The sequence below is a fragment of the Trichosurus vulpecula genome, chromosome 7 (genome assembly GCF_011100635.1).
Source record: "Trichosurus vulpecula isolate mTriVul1 chromosome 7, mTriVul1.pri, whole genome shotgun sequence".
Classification (NCBI taxonomy): domain Eukaryota; kingdom Metazoa; phylum Chordata; class Mammalia; order Diprotodontia; family Phalangeridae; genus Trichosurus; species Trichosurus vulpecula.
This window is the reverse complement of record NC_050579.1, coordinates 113293400-113307127: the sequence shown is the minus strand read 5'-3', so window position 1 is coordinate 113307127 and position 13728 is coordinate 113293400. Positions and strand designations below refer to the sequence as shown.

The 13728-nt window shown below is 37.0% G+C and overlaps 1 protein-coding gene across 1 annotated transcript in view; it reads left to right on the top strand.

Annotated features, from left to right (window-relative positions):
• The window catches only part of UTRN (utrophin), a 467326-nt gene that overhangs the window by 129306 nt on the left and 324292 nt on the right, over positions 1-13728 (top strand). Inside the window, exon 39 of the mRNA XM_036766848.1 lies at positions 9553-9725. Coding sequence (XP_036622743.1) covers positions 9553-9725 — 173 coding nt within the window. The remainder of the gene's footprint in view (positions 1-9552; positions 9726-13728) is intronic.

Sequence of the window (13728 nt, the reverse complement as noted above, 5' to 3'; positions counted from 1 at the left end):
CTAGCCTTGGTGGAACTACACATGTGGTTACCTAGAATAAATACGGAAAAGCTCACTGGCAGGGTATTAATGTATAATAATGATATTATAATAAGCCTCTCTACATCATAAATTCACCTAAGGACAGCTCTTTGCTATTACCGTGCAAGGTGTCCACTTAGGCTATGATTTAGTGGTCAAGTATACTGCATAGTATCCTGATGGTGCTGCTTTTATTATTGTCTGGCTATTGTGGTCCTGTCTCAGACTAGATGAATGTGGTATGTGGTTGAGGTAATGGGCATCTGTTGTTCTAGGGAGACTATGAGGACGTTGGGATATTGGGGTGGGGACAGTGGCTAGATCGGGGCCTGGGGGGAAGTGGCTAGATTCCATCATTCCCCCCTCAAAGACCTGGGACCCAAATTCATTTGAGAAAAGGGATAAAGGTCTTGCTTTCTGTAGCTTCTTCAGGCTGAAAAGAGGTATAGAAGTTGTCCCTGACTCAATGGGTCCCAGAGGGGAGGCTTACCGGAACTGAGCATAGGCCACATCTAGGGATCATGGGTGGGTATGGGCTGGTATCCATTCTTCACCCAGTTGTAGGTGAATAATGGTTTATTGTGTGGAAAACACAAATCTGACTAGCAAATTCAATATACAGGGCTTAAATATAAGGAGAAACCAAGAGTCCCATTAGAATCATTTACATTTGATATACAGGATTATCTGATTTTGTCACTTTCTCAAAAGTTTCTGCTCTGATTCCAATTCCTTTAGGAGTCTCAGAAGCTATTGAGGATCCAGCCTGGTACATGAAAATATAAGTAACAACACTCTTGCAGATAGAAGTTTTCCACCCCTGGCTCAGTAATTTTACAAATGAATGTACTTATAAAAGGTTAACTTTACTCCAGTTATAATAATAAACTTGGGAGGATACTTAAATAATTAATTTCAAAACAGTGCATATCAATAAGTTTATAATAAAACATTTTTGTAATAAAATTGACTTTTCCATTAATGTAACACAAAGTATTGCAAAAATATTCCATAGGTTACCTCTCTTTAAGAAAATTGATTGCACTGCAATTCTCTTTTCCAAACCAAACTAAAGATCTTTTTTATTTAGTTTCAGTAGAATACCAGAATAACAGAATAATAGCTAGGTCCCTCAGTCATTTATGCCAATACTGAATTATTCTTACATCACTTTGAAACATTTAAGGACCTTATTTTATCTTTGAATTGTACTGAAATCTCATTCCTTAAACAAAAACCAAAAAGGTTCCTGACTTTAAGCTTACAACTCTTGCGTAGGCCATAGAATGACTATAAATTCATATTAAAACAGCAAGATCTCACATACTTATATTGTGCTCATATCTTTTACTGAACACTCGCTCTAATTATAGAAATTTGCTATACAAGGAAAAAGCAGGGACAGGATTATACCAGATACCACAGGATAAAACATCCTTTGCTCTGTTTGATTTTAGGTAGGAGTCACAGTTTATCAATCATGCAGTAACAATTTCACCTCATAGCCAGACTCTGGAATAGCCAGGTTAGGAAACATTCTTTTTCAAAGGAACACAGTGGGGAAACTGAGCCAGGAGTATCCCACCTGAGGCTGATGCTAAGGTTATCCTCTTGGCTTTCCCCAGAAGCACACCTCAACCTATAAACAGTTCAGTATCACATTCCCCCGAATAGCTTGTGACATTTCACTCGAATGGTGTATTACTGATTTAATGCAGATAACTATATCTAAATTCAAACTTAAAACAAAATCAGTTATAGGCTCAAGAGCTTTTACCTTAAATGGCAAGTTTTAGCAAAACAGCTTAGGGCTGGATAGAATCATTTCTACTCTTATGGAATTGTAATAAGCAATAAAAATTTACCATAACTTTCATACATAAGAAATTTCACTTAATGTCTTTCATTTGCTTTTCTTTCCTTCTTAACTTTAAATTTATCCTGGTGTAAAGATGAATCATTAGAAATCATTTCTATAAAATACATAAACTTGAAAATTCTCAGCCAGCCAAGCTCTTTGTTTAGGAACTCTATAACCCAAACAAACTCTTTTCCTGGGCTGATGACCTTGCCCACACAGATGATTTCCAGGAATCTGGAAAATTTAAAAAATAAGGGAAATTGACAGGGACCGCAAAGGAGGGTCTGCCCATCCACCCCATAATAATTCTTCTGCTAGACTGATGAAAACCAGGAACTAATACAATAGTTTACCAATATGAAACAATATTATGTATTTGAAACTTGAAACAAACCCGTTACTGATTAGGTGACTTCAGCCTTATTGAATGCAATTCCGGATTACCTTAAACAGAAAATTGGGCATATCATCACCATTGGCATTGTGTACTGGTGACATACAATCAGTGGGCTAATAATAATAGTTATTTATAGTGTCTGCCCTCTCCCAGGCATTGTGTTATGTTATTTACACTCATATGAAGGAAACTGATGTAATTATTTTTTTTTTTTGCTTTTTTTGGCAGGGCAGTCGGGGTTAAGTGACTTGCCCAAGGTCACACAGCTAGTACATGTGTCAAGTGTCTGAGGCTGGATCTGAACTCAGGTCCTCCTGACTCCAGGGCCGGTGCTCTACTCACTGCGCCACCTAGCTGCCCCTCTGATGTAATTATTTAAGGTCACCCAATTAACAAATTTCATATCTAGACATTTTCCCAGTTTATCTTAGTGCCAAATAGTATAATAAATTCTGACTTATCTTAAAGATCAAAATTAGGAAAAACAGTATTTCTCTTCAAACATGACCAGTATGAATTTAATTACCTAGATGTATGTTCTAAATGGTATTACACAGAATCTGGTATTATGATTTTAATGCTGACTATAGTATTATATTTTATACAAATGCTACTTATTCCAAACATTTCACATTATGGGGTTCACTATTTCCAACCAGTTCACTCTAATGTTAAGATTTAATCTACCCCACTTATCCTACTTAAGAGCATGTTTCAATTTAGTTCAAATCTGGGTTCCATAGTCTTGGAAGGAACCCGTAGCTTATTATTTTACCCATATCAATCTATGATTTATTAAAATGAATAGGAATCTCATATAATTTGGTCAAATTTCTAATTTTAACATAATACCAATTTTAAAAGTTATTTTAAAATTAACCAATACTTCAGTTTATAAGACTCCGTAAATTCCAGCTAGATATTCCAATAAAATTCAATTACCTTTTGGCTGTGTCCTGATTCACACAAATCTTTTTATCTTTTTGTGAGTCAGGAAAGCGTTAAGTGCCTTTCTTTTCCAAAGTGCAGCCTTGAAATTTTCACTGGTAAAGCCCCCAAGCCTGCCTCTCTTTGATCAGTGAAATGACCTTCTTCTCTTAGATTTGAGGGGAAAAGCTTCCCCCTTCCTTTTTTTTTTTGTCTGTCCCTCCACATTCCAGAATCTGACTACAATTCAGGAATGTTGAGAGAAAGAAAAGTTTTAGATATGAGGGGAAAAGATTCCCCCTTCCTTTTTTCTTTTCTGTCCCTCCACATGCCAGGATGTAAAGGGAGAGAGAAAATTTTAACAAAAACTTTTGAGGGGAAAAGGTTCCCCCTTCCTTTTTTTCTTATTGTCCCGCCATACCCTAGAACCTGGCTATAGTTCAGGAATGTGGGGAGAGAGAGAAAGAAAATTTTTACCAACAACTTTTTTTTCCAACAATTTCCAAGCTATTTCCTCTCAAACTCTCTGTTCACACTTCCAGCTAGCTTACAATCCTTAGTTTTGTTTTGTTTTGTTTTTCTGGCTGACTGCATTTTAAATCTTGCAAGGCAGCAGACCTCAAACTTTCATACTACATAAAGACATAAACACAGAGCAGATTAACATATACAGAGTGCACAGATAATGAGAGGAAGAGGGAGAAATCCAAAAGTTTAGAAATCCCCTTCACAAATCACTTTTCTTGGTGCTCTTGATTGTATTGAGGACAGGCTCTATTACAGAAAAATATTAAATGCATCTTTTTTTAGGTCTTGTAAAATAAATTTGTTCCAATTTTGCAGAAGACTGCCTGGTGGGGAGTCCCATGCAATTGGCTGGGGGTAGGGGGAAGCAATGAATGCTGTAAGCCTAAAGAAATCCTCTCTATAGCCACCCCTCATCTTATCATGTGGAATTTCTTGGAGAGGGATAAAAAACAAGCTCAGAGGGCTGATGGTAAAGTTCCCAAGCAAAGCTTCCTCCATCTAGAGGGAAATTGCCCATGACAAAATTCCCAAGAAGGAATTCGCCTGTAAGTGCTGGGGCCCAACTGTCCTGTCAAACCTTCCTAAGCATTTGAGGGACCCCAGCTAAGAGAGAGGAAAGGGAAAAACTTAATTTTGTTTTGAGGGGTTGAGAATCAGAGACTCCACCCATTCTGAGTGCCAAAAATGTTGTGGTACTTCAAGGTGAGTTGTGGGGTTGTCTTGAAAGAATTCACAGACTCAGACCATCTCCAACCAAGCAAAGGCATTTACTGAGGATTACGCTCTCAACAAGTGGGCTAGGCTCCATAGAGGAACCAGCAACCTAGCAAAGCAAGATGCAGATTTTTATAGAGCAAAAGATGCAATTTACATCATTACAGAATACATACATATTAAAATATAGGAGGGGTTTATTGATATAGGAAGAGTTCCTAGCCTTGGTGGAATTGTGTGTGCAATTATCCAGAATGCATACAAAAAAACCCATGGAGGAGGGAGGGTATTAATGTATAATAATGATATTATAATAAGCCTCTCTATGTCATAAGTTCACCTAAGGACAGTTCTTTGCTGTTATTGTGCAAGTGTCCACTTAGGCTGCGATTTACTGGTCAAACATTCTGCTCAGTATCCTCTTGGTGCTGCTTTCTTGTTGGCTGGCTATTGTGGTCCTGTCTGCATTAGATGGATGTGGTATGTGGTTGAGGTAATGGACACACCTGCTGTTCTAGTGAGACAATGAGGCATATGAGGAATTTGGATATTGGGGCTGGAGGCATTGGTTAAATTCCATCAAAACTATTTTCTGATAAATGCATTTGGTGTAGTCAGTTGATAGATAATATCATACTAACTACCATAATTTCAGAGTTGATGGTTATTTGAATAATAGCATAAGGAAATTTTTGTATAGATACTTTAGAAGCATTTTAAAGTTTTTTAGTTTTTATAAAAAATATAGAAAATAATCCTTTAAGAACTTTTATGTTTCTTTAATGAGTTTATGGTACCTTGAAATTACTGTTCTATTTTTCATGAATTAACCAAAAAAGTAGTAATTGTTCATAATAATTATAGCTAAAATTTTTAGGACACTTCAAGATGTATAAAACATTTTACATATATAATCTAATTGGATTACTTTCATAGCCTTGTGACCCCATTTTAGATCAGCAAACTGAAAGCAAGAGAGATGCAGATCAAATACCATGAAGTATTCAGAGCTATAATGATAGCAAGGTATTTATTAGACATTAATTGTGTTCTAGGCACTGTGTTAAGTGCTGGGGAGATATAACAACAAGTGGGGCAGTCCCTACCCTCAAGGAGCTCAAAGATTAAAAAGGGAAGACAAGACATAAAGGGGAAGAGAAAAAATTGTATGTATGTTGGGTGAGGGGCATGTAGTAGCCTTTAGAGATGTCTGGAAATCGGTGTGGAGACCTTGTTCTGGGGACATGCAGCCAAATACTTTGCCTATCAGAGCTGTATTTTCTGAGGATAGAATTCAAGTTTCTTTTGGAGAGATATAGGGGAGAAATGAAGATAGTGGTCATAGTACGAACAGCATGGTGAAGAAATGACTGTGGAATGCACTTATAATAAGAGTAAGAACTGGAGTTAAATGTATTAGTTTTTATGCTGTTAGCATTCAGTAGCACATCATGTGGAAGACTGTAATTTCAAAGCAAGATGATCACAGGGTTTTTTTAGTCATGGAATTATAGACATGGAAGGAAACTTAAGAGATGATTACATTAATAGTTCCACAAATTATAAGCATTGTTCCATCACAAAGATCACTTAATCTAATTTCCTAAATCCAGTATATTAAATTACTGAACAAAGGTTGGCTATATTAACCATCCCATTGATGAGGTAAGATAGCATATTAACTGTTGACTCAATCAATTTTATATGTGTATACATATAGCATATATTATGCTCATATATAGCATAAACATATATGGATATATATCTTAATTCCTTTGATTATTATTCTTTACCAATGATTGACCATTTACTCTATTTTCTATTTTATTTACTTAGATTTTGTTGTATTTTTTTTATTTTACTCAGTTTTAAAATGGTATATGCTATGCATCCTTCCTGCTCCCATGAATTGTAATGTCATCTATGCTTTAAAGACCAACATTAATGATTTCATATTGCTGAACATATATAAAAGCATAATGCCACATGCATGAGCAACTTATTTGATTCCTTCCTAACCCCCCTCCCATTTATTCATTCTTTTTATGCTTTGTCTATATTATGACTTCCTTTAAGTATGATAGGACTTCCCACTAGTGACTTTCAATGGGGCCCCTAAGGTTAATGACCACATCTACTTCTTTCTGCATTCTTCTACCTGCTACTGTTTCTATTAGTATATGTATGATTTTTATGGGAGTTGGGGGAGGGAAGGGAAGAATTAAGATTTTATTGGCATGGGGAACTCTGAGTGAGGAAACTGACTCTGCAATGTAAATTAATACCAGCTTTGTAACTTAAAGTCTTTGGTAGTTCCTAGGAAATATGAGAGGTTTAAGTGACTTTTTCAGCTTTACACAGCTGATCTGTATTTAGTCTAAAGTGAGACTTGTACCCAAGCCTTCCTAACTCTCTGTAAGACTGTCTATCCACTGTGCCATGTGGCTTCTTGTTGTAGTATCAGAACTAATTTATGCTATAATTCCTATTTTTTTGGAATGCTTTTTGCTTTTTTTGAATTGGACAAGAACAATGTTGTGATTAGATACTGTAGGATTTAATCTAAGAGAACCAGCTTTGGCCTAGTTAAGGTTTGTTGTTGTTTATCTGAAATTGCCTCTTTTCTAACTCTGTTGCATGGTTCCAAATATAACATGATCCCAAAGCATAGCTTCCAGGATAGCGTTGTCATAAGGCTCAAGCTGCTGACTCTGTATCTCTATCTATCTATCTATCTATCTATCTATCTATCTATCTATCTATCTAAAGAGGAATTAGATGTAACATAGATTGTAACACCAAAATGAATGAATTGCTAAGTCCAAACGGGAACCCACAGCCCTCCGAAACTTAGGCTGCAGTTTCACATTGCCCCTGTATATGTTACTAATTGTTCTTAGGTTTTTTGAGAGATTATAAATATAAATACAAGACCGATTTCAGAGAACTGTGAAGCACAGATAGTGGTTGGCTACCCTATTTTCTTCCCCATTGGAAGCACTGTGTTGATTTTGTTGGTGGATTTGGCACAGTTTTTTATTTAGTGCAATAGAACTCAGAGCTAACCTCCATTGACTGTGGCATGCTTCTCTACGTATCTCTATGTTTATGCTGCATCATAGAGCTGTGACTCAGCTTCAGTCCTGTATCTAGCTCTTCCATTTGAAAGTGGTTAATTTTATACCCTGTTCATCTTAACAGCTGTCTCTGATTTTCCAAAATTCTGTTTAGCCAGATATTATTGTTACCTACTGGCTATACCCTAATCGATGGAACAGTTTAATTTTACATAGCTCAGATATGATGTGGTCAATTCCATATGCTCCAACAGAACAATATGGCTACCCTTTTGGCATTGTGAGGTATCGTGCTGGTTGAGTTGGTATTCAAGGTTGTACCCTAATGATTGAAATCTTGGCTAATGAAGTGAAAACCCCTGACAGGATAGCAGTTGATTTTGCTTAAATAACTGAACTTCAGACTGTCCTATCTGGTATTTTCTTTAAATTTACAATTTAAGTTAGTATCCCTCAGTACCCCTGAGCTATGGGTATAATGGTGCCTTTCCCTTTGTGCTACTGCCAGCTGTCCTAACATGACCTCTGGTGACACTTTAAATTCTGCCAGGTTTCTTGACCTAGATGTTGCAAATCCTTTTTCTCCTCAGTTGACCTAAGCAGCAGGTTGGTTTTCTAAATAAAGTATTTTACTAGCACCTGAGGGACAGAGGGGAAGTCAATTTGTTTTTAAAAGAACTTACAACTCGCAGAACAAAAAAACAACGAGCTGGCAGACCTTAGAAGATTTATTCTCAGACAGCTTGCACCCAGATAGAAGGAGCTTTTATAACTTGTATTGGTTAACATTGTTCTCATTTCAAGCTGAATAGTACTATGCCTTGATTCTTCTGGAAACGCTCTGGCTTAATGCATGTCTTCTGGCAGTATGCGAAACCAGTGTCCTTTTCTTATGCCTTTATGGGTGACCTCTCTTCTTGCATTTTCTGTCAAGTTGTGCTTTCAGACACCTAACCTCAATCAGCTTATGGCTCTAATCTCTCTCCTTTTGAGAAGTTGATTTGTTTGTCACCAAACCCCTCAAGAAAGTATGTAACCAAAGCCCACCTAATAATTTATGAAGTCTCATAAAGCCTTAACATAAACACTAATAATAACATGTAATTTCCACTAAGAATAAAGGAAAACAATCACTTTGTACAATGGCCATACTGTTTTCCAATTGATACCATACTTTGAAGTTGACATCGTCATTCCTTTGTTCTGCTACTGTATGTTTTTAATTTCTCCACCTGTTTTGAATTCTAGCTTATCTATTTAAGTTTTACTAAAGTTAAGATGAAAATGAAAGTATTACTAGGTAATAGTTTGATACAGGTAGTACCTCAAAGAGCTGAGGAATTTTTATCAGAAATGAATATGATTGGCCTCTTTTAGACACAGAGTATTCAGCTAGTCAATTAGCATCATTAATGCCTTCTGTCTGCCCAGCATTTGTTTAACTCTGGGAATATAAAGAAAGAACAAAAACACTCACTCTTCTCAAGGAGCTCACAGTCTAGTAGGGGCGACAACATGCAAACAATTATGTACAAATGGGATATATAAAGCATATATTCAGGATATAGATATAAGAGATATACAGGACACTTTCTTGGAACCTTTATCTCTAAGTGGCTTACCATAATGGGAAACACTGTTCAACATTTATTATGAATATACAGTATGCAAGAGACTGTGCTAGGTCCTGAAGTTACAACGATGAAAAATAACATAGTTACTTAAGGAGCTTATGGTTTAATAAGTATATGTTATGTCTACACATGTAAAGAGAAAGCTATTGTCAATATACTACAATAGCCAACACTTCTACAGTACTTTCAAACTTGTAGTGCACTTTATGTACATTATTTTATTTGATCTTCAAGTAGTCCTGTGAAGTAGGTTCTACAGCTATTACTCTGATCTCAGAGTTGAGGAGACTGAGGTTTGAAAGGTTAAATGACTTGTCTAAGGACATACAGCTAATATAATAATTATTAGAGGTGGTATCCAAACCCAAGTCCCTTGTGACATTTTTTTTATAGAACATCATTGATCTCCTGGACAAAGTCGGTGAACAGATTGCAGCTCTTCATGAGAAGCAGCCCGATGTTGTACTTGATGTCTCTAGTCCTGAAGCTATTCAGATTGGGGATGGACTGACCCAGTTGAAAGAAAAGTGGGACAGTCTGAATAGAAGGTACAATGATCATAAAGGGTAAGTCTATTTTAGCTTATATTTAATATTAAGGATGTTTTAAAAAATATGATTAGGCTCAACGGTCTTGAAAAGGAGTAAAAAAAACCACATATTTCCCACATTAGTCAAATGATTAAATTTCTTGCCTCTTTCCTAAATCTGCCTTATAGAAAATCTGAGGGTAACTATAATTGCTATTATTTTTCACAATTATTTACACAAAATTGTATGTATACGTATAAAATTTTATGACCAGTATTTTTAGAAATATCATCATAAGGCCACTGTTGTAACAAATTAAGGAGTATGAAAATTAATATTTCATGTCAAACTAATGGCTGAGTAATTAAAAAGAAATACAGGTTTTTCTAAATTTTTATTCTTATTTTCTAAGTTTTTAAAATTTCTGTGTATTGTTTTGGAGGAAGTGGGATTGACTTGTTATTCCATTTGTATAAGACACTCCTTTATATGGAAGCTCTGTGTACCAGTCCAGTTTTGCACCTGTTTTGTAATTTATAATCTTAGAGAGATTTCTGGGGTACTAGAAGGTTAAATAACTTCACCATGGACACATTGCTAGTATGTAGTAGAGATGAATCTTGGACCTGGGTCTTCCTGACTCGAAATCCATCTTGATATTCACTATGCTATGACTATATCTGTCTATATCACAGTTTGGTGCTTATTGCATTTCATACTAATAATATGCCTAGAGGTTTTTTATAGATTGTACTATAGATAGCATGGTGGACCTTGAGTCAGGAAGACCTGAGTTCAAATCTAGTTTCAGATACTTAGTATAAGTATGTGATGCCAGGCAAGTCACTTAATCTTTGTCTACCTCAGTTTCTTCATTTGTAAAATGGGGATAATAATAGTATCAACCTTCTAGACTTGCGTAGATACGATGATACTGGTAAAGCATTTCACAAACCTTGAAGAGCTATGTAAATATTAGATGTTTTACACGCACACACACACATTGTTGTAATGGTTGAAATCCTATTAATGGATTAAAAATGTAAAAATAAAAAGCTGTTTTTCTTGATGTGCGCAGCCTGCTATTTTTGATCTGATTTTTGGCAACAAAAAGAAGGATGAGATACCGTGAATAATGAACTTCTTTTATAATTAAAAAACTTTCTTGCAGCCAGTGCTTTTAACTTTCTCTGTACTAAACTGAAGCTAGTATTAAAGATAGCTGCTTTGATTTTTCTTTACTATTACATAGTAACTGGAACAGTTAAGTTGTGAGATAGTCCAATGATGTGTAGCAGATGGCAAGAAGAGGAAAGCAGGAGGCACAATCATCTACATATCAAACAATTTCAGATACTTGCTAATCAACCCATGAAAGGAGAATGACATACAACTTTGAATAAACAATACTTCAATATATAAGAGATCATGAGGTTATAGAAGGCTGTTCTTTTTTTTAGTAATAATTTTTTTTTATCAGTCATTCAGTAAGCATTTTTAATGTGCTTACTGTGTTCCAACCACTGTGCTAATAGCTAGGCAATCAAAGAAAGGCAGAAACCCTGTCCTTGCCATTAAGTAGCTCACAGTCTAATAGGGTTGGCAGCATGGAAAGGAATATATGATAAGTACACAATCAATAGAAGGTAATCTAAGAGAATAGGCAGCTAGGTGCACAGTGTAGCAGCAAGCCACCCTAGCATACCCAGGATGGCTTGTAATCACAGGTTCTTTGATCTGCTTTTAAAGGAAAGCAACTTCAAAGGGGTCAACAATCTTCTTTAATTACATTCACTAGTTCGGGGGGAAAAGTCAGCCCCCTGAATGTCAGAGAAAATACAAACAGAAAAGACAAGCAGAGAAATTAGCATAAAGACCAACAGACAGGGCACTGACTGCCTGATCAAAGCAACATTACTATACACTTTACATACATCACGGGATCAAGAGAGCCTTTACATGTGAGCAGTTGGAGGGTTATGAACATATGGCGTCAGAATCTCAACTGGGAAATCAAAAGATCCTTCTCATAAGTGAACCCCCAAAGCAAAATCTTACTCTCAGAATATATATACACTTTTGGCTAATAGGCTGAGGACCAAAAGGCATCACAACCACATGACTCAGTGGCTAATTAGCTTTAGCACCAAAAGATGTGAAAGCCTTCCTGAAAGCAAGCCTGCCCTAAGCAAGCTTCTCCAAAGTTCCTTCCACACTGGGCTCTATGTGACTCAGGATGCATCACAGCTGGGCTGGAGCTTAAAACAGTGAGACATCCTTGATTGAACACATGTGATCACATAGGTCTGTTAATGGATGGGGAAGATCTTCTTATTCCATTAACATTGTACACAGTGGATAGAGTGCTGGACCTGGAATTAGGAGGACCAGAATTCAAATCCAGTCCCAGACACTTACTAGATGTATGACCCTGGGTAAGTCACATAACTGAGTTTGCCCCAGTTTCCTCATCTTTAAAATGAGCTGTAGAAGGAAATGGCAAACCACTCCAGTGTCTTCGATAGGAAAACCCCGAATGGGGTCATAGAGAGTTGGACATTACTGAAATGACTCATCAACAACAACAGATCTAAGAGGGTAAGACATTAACATCTAAGGGGATTGTGAAAGGCCTCCTGTAGAATGTAGGATTTGATCTAATTCTTGAAGAAAGCCAGGGAAACTAGGTAGTGAAGGAACACTGACAGCGTATCCCAGGCATGAGGGGCCACCACTGCAAATATATGGATGTGAGAGATGGAGTGTCATATTCCAGGATCTACAAGAAAGGTATATGCTGGGTAATAAAGCTAGAAAGAGGGTCACATTATGAAGAGCTTTAAATGTCAAATAGTTTATATTTGCTCATGGAGGCAATATGGAGTTATTATATTCTAATTGAGTTTCAGGGACATGACATAGCATGATATGCACTTTGGGAAAATCATCTAGCCAGCTTAGCATAGGGTGAAATGTAGTGAGGAATGATTTGAGGACAGGAGACTGTTAAAAAGTTATTGCAATAGTCTAGGTGAGAGGGGAGAAGAGCATGAACTCTTCTGGTTACATAAGTTGTAAAGATAGAAGTGGTAAAATGTGGCAATGGATTAGAGATGATTGATAGTTTCAGGAGTGAGAATGAAAATGGTGTTGAGTACCTAGGTAATTAAGAGGAACAGTGGTATACTAAAAGGGGAGTTTTGGAGGAAGGGAAGATTTGGAGAGAAAAGTAATGAGTGCTGTTTGGGACATGTTGAGTTTGACATCCATCCATCCAGTTTGAGATGTCCATATGACAGGTGATGATGCATCTCCAATTGCCTTTCAGAAATCTTGAGCTGGATGTTCATTAAATATCTTAAACTCAATGAGTCCAAAATGGAGCTCATTATTTTTCCTCCCCCTTCTCTTCCAAGGAAACACCATCCTCCCAGTCTCTCTGGCTCGCAACCTAGGAGTCACCCTAGATTCCTTGCTCTCTCTCAACCTCATAGGGCAAGGCCTATCATCTCTCAAATATGCCCCCTTCTCTCTTCTGACGCTACCACCATTCTAATGTAGGCTCTCACTACAGTGTCCCTGGATTATTGCAATAGCCTCTTGGTAGGTCTGCCTGACACAGGTCTCTCCCCAGTCCACTTCATTCTCCATTCAGCCACTAAAGTAATTTTCCCAAAGCTCATGTCTGGTTATATCCATCCTTCCTGCTCAATAAATTCTTATGACTTCCTATGCAAAATGCTTTGTTTGGCATTCAAAGTATTTCACAACCTAGCCTCTCCTTCTACCTTTACAGTTCTCTGTCACCTTACTCCCATGATACTGGCCTTCTGGATGTTCTATAAACAAGACAATCCATCTCTCAGCTCTGGGCATTCTCTGGCTGTCCCTCATGCCTGGAACTCTCTTCTTCCTCCACTGTGACTACTGACCTCTCTGATTTCCTTAAGTCCCAGCTAAAATTCCATCTTCTACTGGAAGTCTTCTCCAAACCCTCTTAACTCCAGTGCCTTCTCTCTGTTAATTATTTCCTATTTAT